Source organism: Rutilus rutilus, assembly GCF_951802725.1.
Source record: "Rutilus rutilus genome assembly, chromosome: 1".
Taxonomy (NCBI): Eukaryota; Metazoa; Chordata; class Actinopteri; order Cypriniformes; family Leuciscidae; genus Rutilus; species Rutilus rutilus.
The window spans coordinates 74027494-74045061 of record NC_140209.1 but is presented as its reverse complement, the minus strand read 5'-3'; the positions used below and the strand labels follow the sequence as shown (position 1 = coordinate 74045061).

Genomic DNA, 17568 nt, shown 5'->3' with positions numbered 1-17568 from the left:
ACTAATGAGAATTTTTAATTAAAGTATATTACAAACTTTTCATTTAGACCCTAAAGAATCATATTAGCTTGTACAAAAATGGCATTATATGACCCCTTTAAATTTTATTTCGTTTTGTATTAATTGTATCTTAATTTTGATCAATGTTTCATCAACCAATTGCCTGGATTTAAAAAATAAGAAGTAAATAGAAAATATTTAATCACGACACGGAGGCGCCAGCGCGTGAACCTGGAGCTCGTCTTATAAATGAACCGAAACCACATATATAGAAAGCTTGAAATGTGTACTTTTAAACAGAACAATTCAAAACGAAAGAAAACAGACTGTTCTCTGCTTATGTCATCCGTATGAAATGTGCATTTCTCTCAGGCACGTTCACTACTGCGAAGATCATTAGTCAGCATCATCAACTTAATCTTCATCTTCAACTTCACAGGTCAAATACACAGGAATGACTATCGGCCTGTTCACATCGGCCCTATTTTGACATCGGAACGATACCGATGTGTAAAAAAATAACCATATCGGCCGATATTATATCAGCGGCCGATATATCGTGCACCACTAATTAAAATGCACATTCGTGTACATTTTTTACATAAACACTTTTTAAATAAACTTAATAATATACCGATAATGTATATGTACTTTATTTAAGTAGCCTGTTTTATAAAAATATAAATGTTTTATATTATAACCTTTCAGAATTTCATCTTTCATTTTAGCAATATAAAAAACATCTGTACCAAATTGCATTCTTTCCCCCAGTTTGGGTATATGAATAAAATATGTACTTTTTTCCCCCTCAAGTATGAGTATGAGCTAATATATAAGTCTATATAAGTCATAACAGTCTGGTGTATCATATTGATACAAAACATGCAAACATTTTTCCATGGTCTTACGTCCCAGGACGTAATGTTATTTCTTTTATTATTTGATTTTGTGATGTGATATGTTGTTGTGCAGTTCGTTGTCTCTCTCTCTTCCTCCCTCTCCTTCTGTGCAGGCTTGATTGGGTTCAGCTGCGGCAGATCACGTTGATGAGCGGGAGTGTTGATAAGCTGAGAAAGACGGCAATGCAGGAGAGCTGGACAGGGAGATAGGGCGGACTGACGTGAGCGGAAGTATTTTGACTGACACGGAGGCAAACATAGCGACAAGTTACTAGGAGGAAAGACTAGGACTGAGAAGTAAAGGTAATATAAATACAGTTTAAATAAATATAAAGAAGGAAAAGAAAAAGGGTTGTGTGAGGAATTTGCAGTGGGATTATCGACCGACGGCCTGTATAGGTCCGGAACGGTGGTCTCACGGAGTTCCTCGCAATCTGTAGGAGATGGCAGGGAATGACTCTGATAGTGAGAGTAATAACATGGCTTGTAGTGAGGAAGATGAGAGGAGGCTAAATGAATGGGAAAGTGCTGGTAAGGGAAAGAAGGGAGAGAGTCGGAAAAGAAAGAAAAAAAATCATGCATCTAGCATTGGAGATTTAGAAAGTGATGGAAGTGGAAAAGGGGGAAAGACAGTAAAGGAAGGAATATTGAATGTAGTTGTCAGATTTGAAGAAGAAGGCGGAGTTAAGAAAACTGACCCGATTAAATTAACAAAAATCATCAAGAGTCAAATTGGGGAAGTGAAATATGCAAGGATCTGGGAATCTGCTAATTGGATGTGAAAATGAGACCCAGTTGGACAAAGCTAAAAGGATGACATATATTGGGAAAGTTAAGGTTCAGAGGGTTGTAAAAGTTGGAGAAAAGAGAGATAACGGATGTAAAGGAGTGATTTATGGGATTCCCATTAATGTCAATAATAAAGAAATACTGGAAAACATGAGAGTGAGTAAATTCACAGTGAAAAGTGTCAAAAGATTGACCAAAGGAATAGAGAAAAAGGACACTGAGTCAATACTGATTGAATTTGAGGAGAAAGAGTTGCCAAAAGAGGTATATTTTGGATATGTAAGATATAATGTGAGAGAATATGTACAGAAACCAATGAGATGCTACAATTGTCAGGAGTTTGGGCATACTGCTAAAATGTGTAAAGGAAAAAGAAGGTGTGCTAGATGTGGAGGTGAACATGATTATGGGATGTGTGGTGAGGGAACAAAACCTAAATGTTGTAACTGCGGAGGAAGTCATAGTGCAGCATACTGGGGATGTGAAGAACATAAAAAAGAGGTGGAGGTGCAGAAGATAAGACTAAAAGAGAAGGTGTCATATGCTGAAGCAGTTAAGATGAAGGGACAGATGAATCAGAATATAGAGGGAAGAGTGAATAAAGGACAAGAGGACATGGATGACCAGCAAGGGATGAGGAAAGCATGGATAGAAAAAAAGAAACTGGTTACATTCATTGCAGGAGTAATTAATGCAACACATGAGATTAAGTCAAAAACAGAAAGAATTCAAGTAATTGTGAAAGCGGCAGAACACCATTTGGACATGATAGGGCTGAAGTGGGAGGAAATAAATGATGAACTCAGGATGCAAGCAAGTCAGGAGACAACATGATTAGGTTTTTAATCCTAATGCTGATTTTACAATGGAATGCGAGAAGTCTCTTAGCTAATGGGCAGGATTTTAAGCAATTTGTTGGTAGTAGGGTAGAAAAACCAGAGATAGTGTGCATTCAAGAAACTTGGTTAAGACCTCAATTGGATTTTGTTTTATATGATTATGTGGCGGTAAGGTATGATAGAAGGGAGGGGGGAGGAGGAGGGTGTGTTACATTTATAAAACAAGGAATACCGTATAAAATCTTAGGAGTGGGAAATGAACAAGAGTATGTAGTAGTGAAAATTTGGGCAGGAAAGAGAGAGTTGGTGATTTGTAATTATTATAATCCTTGTAAAAGACTAGAGAAAATTAAGCTAGAAAAGATAGAGGGACAAAATTGTAATAATATTATATGGTGTGGGGATTTTAATGGGTATAATACTTTGTGGGGGAGTGAAAAAAGTGATTACAATGGTCAAGTAATAGAAGAAATGATAGATGAGAAGAATTTAGTGTGCTTAAATAATGGTGTAGGTACAAGAATTGATGTTAACACTGGAAAAGAATCAGTATTATATCTCACATTAGTTTCAAATAAAATTGCAGCAAGATGTGATTGGACAGTTCATAAGGATGGCACAATAGGCAGTGATCATTATCCGGTGTGGTGTAAAATAAATATAGGGGTGGTATGGAGTATTGGGGAAGCAAGTGGAAAATGGATTTTTGAGAAAGCTGATTGGGGAAAATTTCAGGAGGAAAGTAATAGATTGTTTAGGCAAATTAAAGATGAAGTTAGTGTTGAAATATTAGATAACCAAATTAAGCAAGGTATAATATCAGCAGCAGCAGAATCCATTCCCAAGAGTAAAGGAACATGTAAAAAGAAAGCAGTGCCATGGTGGGATGGAAAATGTAAAGAAGCAGTGACACAATAGGAAGTACAACTCAAATAGGTGAAATATGGGGAATGATTAAAAAGATGGGGGGGGATAAAAGAGAATGGAATTATCCAGTTCTGACTGAAGGAAATGAAAATGCGATATCAAATAAGGAAAAGGTAGAGATGATGGCAAGACGTTTTGTTAGTGTAAACAGTTCTAATAACTTGTCAGAGGAAGGAAGAATAGCAACAGAAAGAACAAAAGCACAGTATAAGGATGTGATATGCAGGAAAGATAATGGGGATGAGGAACAAGATGCTCCTTTTAGCATGGGAGAGTTGCAGAGAGCGCTGGATAGGTCAGGGAAAACGGCTCCAGGAAAAGATGAAGTGTGTTACAGTATGTTAAAACATCTAAGTATAGAGAGTTTGGGGAAATTATTAAATTTATACAACAAGGTGTGGGAGGAAGGGAGACTTCCACAAAGCTGGAAGGAGGCAATAATTATTCCAATAAGGAAGCCTGGAAAGGATCCAAGTAATCCTGGTAGTTACAGACCAATCGCATTAACATCGCATATATGTAAGATAATGGAACGTATGATAAATGAAAGACTAATATACCTTTTAGAAAGTAGAAATAAAATGGCTAGATGTCAAAGTGGTTTTAGAAAAGGAAGAAATACAATGGATCCTGTGATAATTTTGGAGGAGGAAATAAGGAAAGCACAAGTGAATAAAGAAACTGTAGTAGCAGTATTCTTTGATGTGGAGAAAGCATACGATATGATGTGGAAAGAGGGTCTTTTAATCAAATTACATTTAATGGGAGTTGGAGGGAAAATGTTTAATTGGATTATGGATTTCTTAAATAGAAGGAATATTCAGGTGAAAATTGGGGTAGATTTATCAAAGCAATATAATGTAGAAAATGGAACACCACAGGGAAGTGTGGTTAGTCCAACGTTATTCTCCATTATGATTAATGATATTTATATAAATCTTCCAGGGGATATAGGGAGGTCTTTATTCGCAGATGATGGTGCTATATGGAAGAAAGGTAGAAATGTTGAGTATATTTTAAAGAAGATGCAGGAAGGAATTGATCAAGTTGAAAATTGGGGAATAAAATGGGGATTTAAGTTTTCAGTGGAAAAATCAAAAGTAATGGTTTTTACAAATAAAAAGAAGAATAAGGAGATTAAGTTGAAAATGTATGGAAGTATATTAGAGAAAGTAGAATGTTTTCGTTTCTTGGGATTATACTTTGACACAAAACTAACATGGAAAGAACATATCAAGTATATAGTTAATAAATGTAAGAAAGTGCTAAATGTGATGAGATGTCTTGCAGGGTTGGAGTGGGGTGCAAGTGTTTCAGCTTTAAAATATATATACATTGCGTTAATAAGATCTAAATTAGAATATGGGAGTGTTGCGTATGGGTCAGCAGCAAAGACAACGTTAGCTGAATTGGATATTGTGCAAGCGTGTGCTTTAAGAATATGTTTAGGGGCAATTAAAACTTCTCCAGTATGTGCACTTCAGGTGGAGGGAGGTGAAATGCCATTGTGGCTTCGACGGAAACAACTAAGTGCAAACTATTGGATAAATCTACGAGGGCATGAGGAAAGTCATCCAACAAAAAAGGTATTACAGAAGTGTTGGGAAAAGGAGAGAAGAAAGAAAGAAAGTTTTGGCTGGACAGGTGATTTAATTGCAAAAGAAATGGAAGTGTAATAAAAGATTTGCTAATACTGTGATATGGCCTGTTAAGCCAATTTGGACATTGGAAATTCCGAAGGTTGATCTAGAGCTTTTAGTAATTAAAGATTGTAACAGAAATATAGATATAGTCAATGAATATTATAAATATAAGAATAAGTATAAAGACAATACTGAGATTTATACAGATGGGTCAAAGTACTTACAAACAGATGTGACAGGGTCTGCTGTATACATCCCTAAATATGAGATAGGAATTAGCAAAAGAACATCTGACAGCATAAATGTTTATGCAGTTGAACTATGTGCTATACTTATTGCGTTAGAATGGATTGAACAATGCAGGGATATTAATGTTCTAGTATGCAGTGACTCAGTATCAGCTCTTATGAGTATGAAGACTGGAAAAGCTAGTAGTCATCAAGAACTATTATATGAAATTTTGTTTTTAAATTCAAGGTTATGTAGACAAGGGAAAAATATTACATATATGTGGATACCAGCACATGTGGGCATACAGGGAAATGAAACAGTTGATAAATTGGCAAAAAAGGCAACAAAAAAAGAGCATGTTGACATTGAAATTAAATTGTCAAAATCAGAAGGGAAGAGTCTAGTTTGGAAAAAGATAATGGAAATATGGCAACAGCAATGGGATCATGAAAGTAAAGGAAGACAGTTATACATGATTCAAAATAAAGTAGGTAGTATAAGAGAGATGTCAAATAGAAGGACAGAACAAGTGGTAATAACAAGACTTAGGATTGGGCATTGTAAGTTAAATGGAACTCTTCGTATGTTAGGAAAACATCCCACAGGTCAATGTGATGAATGTCAAGAGGAGGAAACAGTTAGTCACATTTTTATGTCATGCAGGAAATTTATAAAAGAAAGACAAGAGTTGAAATATAAATTACAAGAAATCGGTATAGGACAGTACAATGTAAAAAGTATATTAGGATGTGGAAAGAGTGAGCAAGGAAAGCAATATTTGTTTGATTTTTTAAAGAGGACTGGACTGGAGAGAAGAATATAAATAAGAGGTGACATGATAACAGTCAGTAGATGGCAGTAATGTAACATATTGGATACCAACTGCCTTAAAAACCCAAGGAAGAAGAAGAAGAATGCAGGAGAGCTTCTTGGGCGCGCGTCGTAGAGCTCCGTTGTTGTTCTGTCCCTCATCTCCTGCCCCAGACATTTAGTTTCTTGTTGGAGTTCTAAATGTTGGAGTGTGTTTCGTTCTGTGAGGTTTCCCTGTGTGGGGTTGTCAACCATTGAATTATGAGGACATTTGTTTTGTTACTTTGGTATCGTAAGTTCCTCTTTTGTGTTATATTTTATTTATATTTTCTTGTTTACTTAAGCTGTTATTGATTTATGTTATTAAATTGATGTTTAATTAGTTTCCTTTGGAAGCCGTAGGGAGGAGGTTGCCATTCTTGTTTTCTTGAGTTATTTTCTCCTGTTTATGGTCAGTTAGGGAGTAAGGGAAGTCTTTTGTATTTACTTTGGGGTTTTTCTTTTGTCAGGTAAATTACATTTTAATTCCCTTTAGTTAAAACCATTTCTGTTTGTTATTTTGGCTTGAACCCCTCCTGAAGATTTTCGCTTCCTGTTATCCATTCCTGTGTTAATAAAAAGCTTCCTTTTGACACATTTCGTTTTGTATTTGTTGATGAGCTGGGACAGGAGAAGGGATAGATGCATCAATATAATTGATGCTTTTGTTTGTCATTGGCATTCCTAACCCTAGACGGGGAGGTCGTGACATATATTTTGTCTAAAAGTTTGATAAACTGTCTCCACACACAAAAAAAAATTCAGACTATTATTTCATATGTCAGGCTTTACAGGGATAAGTTCATGTTCATGATGAGGAATCACTATAGAGTAATGTAGATAAAAACATTTTTCAGATGAGAGCAAAACATGACAAAATATATTAAAAGACTTACAGAGCTCTTCTGGAGGTTTTGATGACTGCCGATAATCTAATGAGACACTCGTCTGATTTCTTGAATTTCTGAAGCTCAAACTCCTCCAGCTCCTCCTCTGATGTCAACAACACAAAGGCTACAGCAGACCACTGGGCAGGTGAAAGGTCACCAGATGAGAGACTTCCTTTGCTAAGGTGGGTCTGAATCTCTTTCACCAGAGTTTGGTCGTTCAGTTCATTCAGACAGTAGAACAGATTGATGGATCTCTCTGCAGGAAGATTATCTTCTAATTTCTGCTTGATGTACTGAACTATTTCCTTGTTACTCTGGTCACTGCCGTCTTGCTGTGTCAACAGACCTCGTAAGAGTCCTCGATTGGACTGGAGCGACAGACCGAGGAGGAAGCGAAGGAAAAGGTCCAGGTGTCCATTGTCACTCTCGAGCGCCTTGTCCACTGCAGTCTTGAGAAAATCAATCATGGTTTCATTTCTGTTTTCCTGTTCTGTAGACTCATGATCAAACACACTTGTCTTGTTGATGTCTAGAAACAGATGTGCATAAACGGCTGCAATAAACTCTTGAATGCTCAAGTGAACAAAGCAGTACATGGTACCAAGAATGATCCCCGTTTCCTCCTTAAAGATCTGGGTACACATGCCTGAGTACACTGATGCCTTATAGACATCAATACCACAGGCTTCCAGGTCTGTGTCATAGAAGATCAGTTTGTTTCTTTCCAGCTGATGAAACGCCAGTTTCCCCAGTGAAAGGATGGCGTCTTTATCCCAGGAAACATCTGGTGTGTATTCTCCATCATACTTTCGGTGGCTCTGCTGGATCTGAAAGCGGAGAAAGTGTGTGTACATTTGTGTCAGAGTCTTGGGAGTGTCTTCAGTGTTTGATTCCTGCAGTGTTTTAGAGATCTCATCAGCCTGAGTGTTTTTCACATCATTATTTCTTTCCTCCTCCAGAATGTTCTGGAGAACCGTGGCTGATATCCAGCAGAAGACTGGGATGTGGCACATGATAAATAGACTCTTTGATTGTTTAATGTGATCTAGGATTGTGTTGGCCTGATTCTCATCGGTGAATCTTTTTTTGAAGTACTCTTTCTTCTGTGCGTCACTGAATCCTTGTATCTCTGTCAGCCGGTCGATACAGTCAGGAGGAATCTTACTGGCAGCTGCTGGTCTGGTGGTGATCCAGATGAGAGCAGAAGGAAGCAGATTTCCCTTCATGAGGTTCGTTAGGAGAACATCCAGAGAGGCTGGTGACGATACATCACGCCACGTCTCATTACGATCAAACTTCAGAGGAAGGAGACATTCGTCCAGTCCATCAAGGATGAACAGCACTTTGAACTGATTCCTTCTTGTAAGGTTCAGTCCTTTTGTCTCTGGGAAAAATTTAGTTATAAGGTCCATCAAACTCAGTTTTTCTTTCTCCTTTAAGTTAATCTCTCTGAATGGAAGAGGAAATATGAAGCTGATATCTTGATTTTCTTTTCCTTCAGCCCAGTCCAGAACAAACTTTTGCACAGAGACTGATTTCCCGATGCCAGCAACTCCTTTTGTCAGTACAGTTCGGATCTCCTTGTCTTGTTCAGGAGCTTCAAACAAATTTGTGCATTCAACCTGTATCTCTTGTGCTTCATGACGCCTGGAAGCAACTTCAATCTGTCTCACCTCATGTTCAGTATTGACCTGTTCACTGCCACCCTGAGTGATATAGAGATCTGTGTAGATGTTATTCAGAAGTGTGGAGTCACCTTGCTTCGCAATTCCTTCAAACACACATTGAAACTTCTTCTTTAGGCCACATTTCAGCTGAGGAATGAAGAGCAGCTCATCTAAACACAGGAACAGAAAATAGACAGTTTTAGTCTTCATTTTCTCTCCTACATTTATAAGAGACAATCAGAGAGATGATCATGAGTCTCTAACCTTCTAGAGCATCAACAGCTTCATCTCGCTTCATCTCTCTCAGGTAATGTAGTGTGAGATCAAGAGCTGATTCTTTGATACTGGATCTGTTCTCAATAAAGTCCTTCACAAAGTGTTGTGTGTTCTCCTTTTGTAATATTTTCTTAAACTTCTCCAGCTCATTCTTCAGAAATGTAATTATTTTGATCTCAAGATCCTACAAACAAAAGTAAGAAAAAAGACACAATTTAAACCAAATTGTACATCTACATTTTGTCAACACAATTTATTCAATAACTATAATATCTATAAAAAAATCCAGTTAAAAGACTAACATGTTAACCAACTGATATTTTTAACAAATAGAAAAATAAAAAAAATATATATATAAGTGCCTCAGAGGAAAAAATGGATCTGGAGGAATTAAATAAAATGTCTTTGTTCAATAACATTGTTTGTTAGAATATTAAACATTTATAAAAATGTGTTTTCCTACTTGGAAGATTCCTAGAAGATTGTCTTTGAAATTCTCGTGGTTCCTGTGAGTCTGAACGTCTGAGTCTAATGTCTCATATTGAAGCCTGTAATCAAATAAATCAAATAAATACTGATTTTCCAGGCAAAATTTCACAGAAAGAGAAAAAGCATTAGCTGTGAATACTCTGATAAATATTTACCAGATCAAATATTTATCAGAGTAGTCAATAAGAAATATCATGATAAATGATTCAATGATAAATAATGATAAATATTGGATCTAGAAATGTTTCATGATTGGTATTCGCTGATACAACTTTTAAACACAGACAACGTGTGACAAAAAATTAGAAACTTATGAAATACCTTTTATTAGATGATGGTGTTTTCTCACTGAAGTTTAGTGGTTCTACATCTTTAGACTGATCACTCTTCAGAGACACAGAGCTGGACACATGTGAGCCTGATCTTACACTGATGACACAAAGAACAGAGAGAAAACACTTTACTACAGGAGATACTTTAGTCTCATTTGAAAAGGTTTAATGTTGCAAATAGTAATTAAATGCAGTATAGCTGTGTATTTGTCCATTTATGACTACAGTCGGATGGATAAACATGTACATGTTTAGTTCCATGATCTATTTTCCATAGTGTATTTGTGTCTCCTTGTGGCTGCCTGTGTAATTGTGTTACTGGAATGAGTTTCATAAGGTTCCCAGGAACTGAGTTTTATTGTGGCTTATTGTTTTATCAGTCAAGTTCAATCACATACACCACTGTAGACAAATAATACAACAATATAATGCAATGTAAACACACAAAATACCTTTTATTATATGATGGTGTTTTCTCACTGAAGTTTGGTCCTCTACCTTTAGACTGATCACTCTTCAGAGACACAGAGCTGGACACATGTGAGCCTGATCTTACACTGATGACACAAAGAACAGAGAGAAAACACTTTAGTAAAGGAGGATCAACTGTGTGTGAAACACATCTGTGTCTTAATCTAATCCTCCACAGAAATACACACACTCACACAATTTACTGTTTTATAGTTAACTACTATTTTATTTTACTGGCTCACATTAGTTTAACGATTTCTTTAATATATATGAGAGAGATTTAATATGTTAAAAAATACTTCACTCTAATTTATGAGAACATTTCAAGTTTTTGTTTATTGACAGAAATAGAGAGCAGAAATGTCTGTGTGACACAGTTGTGTTAGCATACTTGAATTAAATTAAGTGTATAGTTGTTTCCTAATGTCTGTCAATAATTGTATGATCTAAAAACTGAAGTCATTTATTTGGATTAATTCAGCGTCTAGAAGGTTATTATCTGTGATATTTTCTATAGAGCAAACAGGGCTTTATAGACAATGTCAGAGTTAATTTAAGAAGTTAAAAATAGAAATTGTTCAAAGCATGTGCAAATATGCTGAAAGTTGTGTTATTGACAGGGAAACACAAAGTCCAGTGGAGTTTAAACTGATGAAAACAGACACAGTCTTACCTGTGTTTCTCTGAGAGACTCATCTGAGAGAGAGAGTCCTTTCCTCTTTCCTCTGACATACTGCAGCTAAACTGACACTGAAAACTGATCAGCACTGCTTTCTGGAAACACTCAATCCTTCAGCATCACCTGGAAATGACACCATTTTACACAGATGAAGAACATCTTATTTAAGACAATAATGAAGAATGTGGAGTTATCATTAACAACAGCAACAGCAGAAACAATCTATAAAATAAAGTGAGTTACAGACAAATATATTGCCATGTAAAATAACCGAATGGTCTTAATCATTTCTGATTGTTTAATGTGTTTAACTGACTCTAAATATTAATTCATTGGGGAACAGAAATTGTGTTTAAAACTTTGAGTGGGAAAATTGAAGATGATTTGATATATTCTCTATTACAGTTTAATATCATTTTACAATCATATTTACCCAATCTTTATTAATTGTTGAATCATTTGTCATTTAATCATTACTTCAAGTTCACAATGATGATTGATTTCATTACTTTCAAATGATCCTAAAATAACTGATTGAGTAAAAGTAAGCAGAATTATAATAGACATACTGTATAACTACTAATCATAATTGCTATATATGAACTGAGATATTCAGTTTAATAACAGCAGATTGTTGTTCATTGACGTCAGGCTTCATCTGTCTGTCTACTGTAAATGTCTGCTTCAAAAATACTTTCGATTTCACATCACAAAAACAACAGCCTAAAACTGAAGAGGAAATGGGGGAAAACTTTCAGAAACATATTCGTGTTCAATAAACCTTTCTCAATAAAACTACATGTTTTAACTTCAAAAGATTGTAATTTCTGGCAGATTCTTCGTCTGTTCGGAGTAGCAGAAGAACAGCCTTCTGTAACTTCACATTTAAATCACGCTTTATATACAAAGTTCCTAATAATTACAAATGACTTTAATGGAGAATGTATTAATAATAATAATTATATGAATTTATAAGTATTTTAAACTCAGTAACGCTTGTTGTCAGTCCGCGCGCGTCGTTCTCAGAATCTCTTGCTGGTCTCGATGGATTGTGGATTAAACACATAAATGGCCGCGAGTGTTATTAGATTTGGAGGCATTGTGCTAAATCTGGAGAAATGTTTACTGGATCATAGATCAGATCAAATCCAGTGAGTAACAGGTTTGGGTATCAGGGCTCTCATTTATAAAACTGTGCGTAGGATCCTTACTAAAAGTGTACGTGCGCCCGAAAGCCAAAAATGGCGTACGCCAAAAAAATATTCAGACTTATAAAACCGTTCGTCCGTTATCGATTATATTTAATCTAAATGTTTATATCAGAAGTAAAACATTTTAAATCATTCTTTTATTTATTTAAACTGTTATTGTGAACATGCACTGTATTTATGATTATGACTCATAATGAAGATGTACGGTTGTCCTTCATCTGCCGTTAGATAAATTTTAGATAAAATAAATATACATGTAGGCTAATGCGTCAGTTTCACTAAACGGCCCAGCGCGCTCGCTGGCGCGGACATGTAGGAATGGATGGATGTTTGCTTCATGTGATAGGCTTGGTGAGTGAAATTAATAGTTGTATAATCTTTCTGTATATGTATACTTTTCTTAAAATGCTCTGTCTAAAAGCGACCAAAACGACATTTAACTCCAGCTCACCATCGGTTCGCCAAACTGCTCCGTCTCCAACACGTTCGTACACATAGGTCACAGTTTGCGTGCAGATGCGCACATTTTCCCGTCAAGTTTGTTTTTATAAATCACATCTTATGCGTCGGAAGTGTCGTCCGCCTCTCTCAGGGCCTGTTCTGTGCGACGCAGCGGTGATAAACGAGGATCAGATGTTGTTCCTTTCGTTTTCCTCTTCTTCCTGTGTTTTACAGGAGGTTTTGGAACAGTTGCACACCGAAACCTACTGCACTCGAGCGGGATATTATACCACATATATCTCTAAATCCTGTTTAAAACCTCTTAAATAGACATTTCAACAGTGCATCTGTTATATTCCCTGTTTCTGGACTATTATCTAAGATGCTGGATATTGTAAATGACTGACATCCTGAGGTTTGTATTTATTATACATTAAATCCTTTTGTTTTGTATTAGGACACAAATGATTCATAATTCAAAAATAGAGCTGGATATGGCCAAAAATATCATCATAATGTGTTTGTTCACAATTAAACTCCACAGAGTAAGCTACCTTTTAATTTAGGGCCCACATTTATTTTTTATTTTTCTTCCTAAAGTGTGTTTTATTATATTTTTCTGGATTCTATGTTTTACGATTGAATACAAATGTAGCATCAAATATGATGTGTTTTGAAATGAATAAAAACTTTCATTTTAAATGTAATCAGAAAGTTTCAGTGTGTGTTTGACAGTAGTTTTTCTCAGATGAAACGGGGGAAAGCTTGTGAAGTGACTCTGAAGAGCAGCTGTGGAGATGAAGATCATGTGGAGTGTCCTCATACAGTGAGACTGTGTGTGTGTGTGTGTGTGTGTGTGTGGGTGCAGATGCTGAAAACACCGAGAGCCTCATACCTGTTTGAGTTTGTGTAGGAGACTGTTGTCATGTTGATTTATACTGTGTGATAGGCTGTTAGATTAATCCATTTAGACAATCAGCCATAGTTTCATTAAAACATATATAATTCTTTTAAATGATGTAGATCCCCTTTGTGCAGCTGCAGCGGAGAGCCCAGAGAGCCCAGCCGAGGAGTGGACGAGGCTGGCGATAGTGACGACTGCTCAGCTGGAGACGGCTCATCCGGACAATCCCACAGGCAAAAAGCTGAAGAAGAGAGCACAGCTATGGAAGGGCAAGGGGAAATTCACTTCCCAAAAGGCAGGCACCACATAGTCTATCCCAGTGTGTCACTGACTGTGTTGCACTTGGCAAAAAACACAGTAAATAGACAATGTCGGAAGTTCAGTTTTTTTCTTTTTTTTTTATAAGCCTGAGGTAGTCGTGCTTCTACGGCTGCTGTCTCCTCTGTTACGGCCTCTGCTGCGTCCTCATCTGGCTCCAGTGTCCAAAGGACGAGACAGAGTTAGATGACAAGCTTTGTGAGAACACCAATTGGCCCTGTCAAACAAAGCAAAGTGGATGAGGAGTTATCTAAAATGATTGCACTGGATTTTCAACCTTTTTCAATCGTCAGTGACACTGGATTTAGAAGATTCTAGAAGGCAATTGATCCATCATACATTTTACCGAACCGAAAGACTATATCAAACACTCTGATGCCACAGCTCTACAGCAGAATTAAAGAAGAGGTGAAGGTGAAAGTCAGCAATGCCTCTGCTGTGTGTCTGACGACTGATACCTGGACGTCTCGGACAACTACAAGTTTTATGGCAGTCACTTGTCATTTTATCGATGAACATTTTACTCTTTCATCACCTCTTCTTGACTGCTTTTCATTCACTGACCGACATACTGCTGACAACCTGGCAGCTGAACTTAAAAAGAAGTGTGAAGAGTGGGAATCTCAAACAAAGTGGTTGCTTGTGTGACTGACAATGCCAGCAACATGAAAGCAGCTTTCCGGAAAGCTGAATGGAAGCACTTGCCATGCTTTGCCCACACATTAAATCTGATTGTGAGGGAAAGCTTAAACCACATTCAAGGGACAGTGACACAAGTCAAGAGTGTTGATGAGTTTGTCTATCTATGTTTGTTCATGTTTATGCATGTTCATGGTATGAAGCAGAGGTGCTATCAGCATCTGGATGTGGTGGACCAGTACCTCTCCCTAACCCTGACCCTAACCTGACCCGACCCTGACCTGACCCTAACCCTAACCCTAACCCTAACCTGACCCGACCCTGACCTGACCCTGACCCTGACCCTGACCCTGACCCTGACCCTGACCCTGACCCTGACCCGACCCTGACCTGACCCTGACCTGACCCTAACCCTGACCCTAACCTGACCCTAACTCTAGCTGCACATTGACCTCTGGGTCCAGATGTTGGTGACCACAGGTGCTCAATCATTATGGCTACTCTGACAAGGTAAACTCAGATCCTGGAAATGATGAGCACTGTGTCATAATCACTAGTCTAACACACACCAGTGTATGGATGTATGCAGAACACATGCAAACGTAAATGTCTACAACACACTCTTATTTCTGTTTAAGTTAGGAGTTATTGTAAAGAGTTTCATGTCATTGTGGGAGAATCTGCACCAGTGGCTGAGCCAGAAGGGTGTCCCAGTGTGGAGAAACCGCATCAGCGTTTGTTGAATTATTGTTATTCTTACCATAAATTAAATCACGTGATAGTATTTATAATTTGAATTGACAGTTAATTTATTTAGTTTGCAAATAAAGTCTTTCTCCATTCTCCTCTACCTGGCGAACTGCTGTTTAGGTGAGCGCATTTACGTTTACATTTATTAATTTAGCAGACGCTTTTATCCAGAGCGACTTACAAATGAGGAATACAACAAGCACTTTGTCTCGAGAGAAAGCAGTAAGAGAAGTGCTAGCAATACATGGTGTCAGTCACTGTCTGGAACTGTATGAGCAAGGAGAGCACTTTCTGTGAAGATGTTTGTTGTTATTTTAACAGTCGTGAGGAGAATGCAGTTAAAGAGTTTCAGAATCAGTATACACAGTTTCTAGAGGACGTTATCGTGTGTGGAGGCCTCGTATCCATAGTGTGGTCTCACTTAAGACAAGCCTCACTGCTTTCAAACCTATTTTATTTATCTGACCTCCTCTCAGAGGGTAAAGCAATATCTGTTCTGTTGAGTACAAGGTCTTGTAATATTTTTTGTGTTTATGTCAATATTTTTGTGAGTTGTTTAATAATTCCAAATTGGTTCAATTCATGAATGTGTTGTTTTGTAATATTACATTTAATATAAATGTCTTTTAACATCTACATTTTGTCATTTTATTTGTAGGCCTACTTAAAAAATAAATAAAAAAAAGTTATATCTGAATACAGAAAATGTATTTATTTTATAACAGCATATAACCTATACACTATATTATCAGAGCATATATGTTCATACATCATTTATATAGAGCATATATGTTCATACCGATACATGGCAACTGCTCAGAATCACTGTCATTTAGAAATAAGATCACGTGGGTGTTTGAATCGAGATCACAATCTTTTAACAAGTAATTGTGCCGCTCTATCATATAGTAGACAAACAAAACTGAAATTTAAGTCATTATTCACTAAAAATCTTTCCCTCTGCTGCCCTGCTTAATCCCCCAACAGCTCCAACGGGACCCCCAGCAGCACTTATTGGACCACCGAAGTCCCCAATTGGACAGTCAGTGTCCCTTTTAGCACCCTCAGTACAACCACAGCAGCAATCCCAGAACCTGGGGAAAAGACCCCACTCCCCAGAAGGACCTTCAGCAGCCTCCCCAGTTTCTCTTGAAAAAGGTACAAAAGGAGCTATATGAAGAGTATTATAAATAAGTTGTAAGCCCCACAAAACCATACTCTTACTTTGTGTAATGTGAAACTGTAAACAAATTCAGAGTCCAGAAATATTTATTATTATTATAATCCTAAAAAAAAAAATTACACAACTTTTTTTAACATTAATAATAATAATAAATTACACAGTGTGTCCGTGAGCAAGGCAGTGAAGGTACTTTACTCCAGGGGCTCCAGGGGGATTGTCCCTGTAAATGCACTGTAAGTTGCTTATAGGATAAAAGCTTCTGCCAAATGCATATATATATATATATATATATATATATATATATATATATATATATATATATATATATATATATAAATGTTTCTTGAGCATCAAATCATCATATTAGAATGATTTCTGAAGTATCATGTGACACAGAAGACTGGAGTAATGATGCTGAAAATGCAGCTTTGATCACAGAAATGAATTACGTTTAAAAATATAATCAAATAGAAAACAGTTTTTTTTTATTGTAAAAATATTTCACAATATTACTGTTTTTTTGCTGTATTTTGGATCAAATAAAGCCTTGGAGCCTTGGAGACCGGAAGTCTTCTTTTATAACATTAAAAAATCTAACCGTTCTAATGATTTTGGCCACCACTGTATATACATTTTAAAACGATTATATGATTAGAACCTCTCATCAAATTCCATGAACTGCTGCTGTTTCATTACTTCAATAATGCCTGTGTTTGCCCATATTTTAGGACATTGTTTGGGTGTTTCGGTGTCTTCCTCTTCGTGGTGCACAATATATTGACTCACTATCATTATTGCAATATCACGTTGTGCAATATCATATGAAAATGTTGCAGAAAGTATGCAATATTTCGTTTATTTTGTGGAGAGATGCGTCCGTTGACTGTGTGGCTTAGTTGTATTCGATTTAGAGTAATTGTTTCATTGGCCAGTTGCCCTGTCACATGCACGTGACAGGGCAACATGCCCTATAGAACACCACATGATGAGCGTGGCTCTGGGAGACAACGAAAAAATGGAGAAATCAGAAATGGGGCCAATCAACTTTTGTGTTTTTACATATGTTTAAGAATATCTAAATGAATATCGTTATCACAATATTCATGATCAATATTCCAATATCACATTTTGTCAATTTCGT

General features: G+C 36.8%; 2 protein-coding genes across 2 annotated transcripts in view; both read right to left on the bottom strand.

The window, feature by feature from the left end:
- The window catches only part of LOC311305800 (uncharacterized protein), a 1224369-nt gene that overhangs the window by 543739 nt on the left and 663062 nt on the right, over positions 1-17568 (bottom strand). The window lies entirely within an intron of this gene.
- Positions 897-12804, bottom strand: LOC311305916 (protein NLRC3-like). Its single transcript, XM_084433956.1, has 9 exons — positions 12644-12804; positions 10976-11104; positions 10284-10388; positions 9821-9928; positions 9474-9558; positions 8999-9194; positions 7074-8904; positions 5322-5354; positions 897-1093 (listed from the first exon to the last, which is right to left on the bottom strand). Exons 2-9 carry the CDS (start codon positions 11032-11034, stop codon positions 1039-1041), a joined length of 2472 nt encoding a protein of 823 aa, XP_084290082.1. The 5' UTR covers positions 11035-11104; positions 12644-12804; the 3' UTR covers positions 897-1038.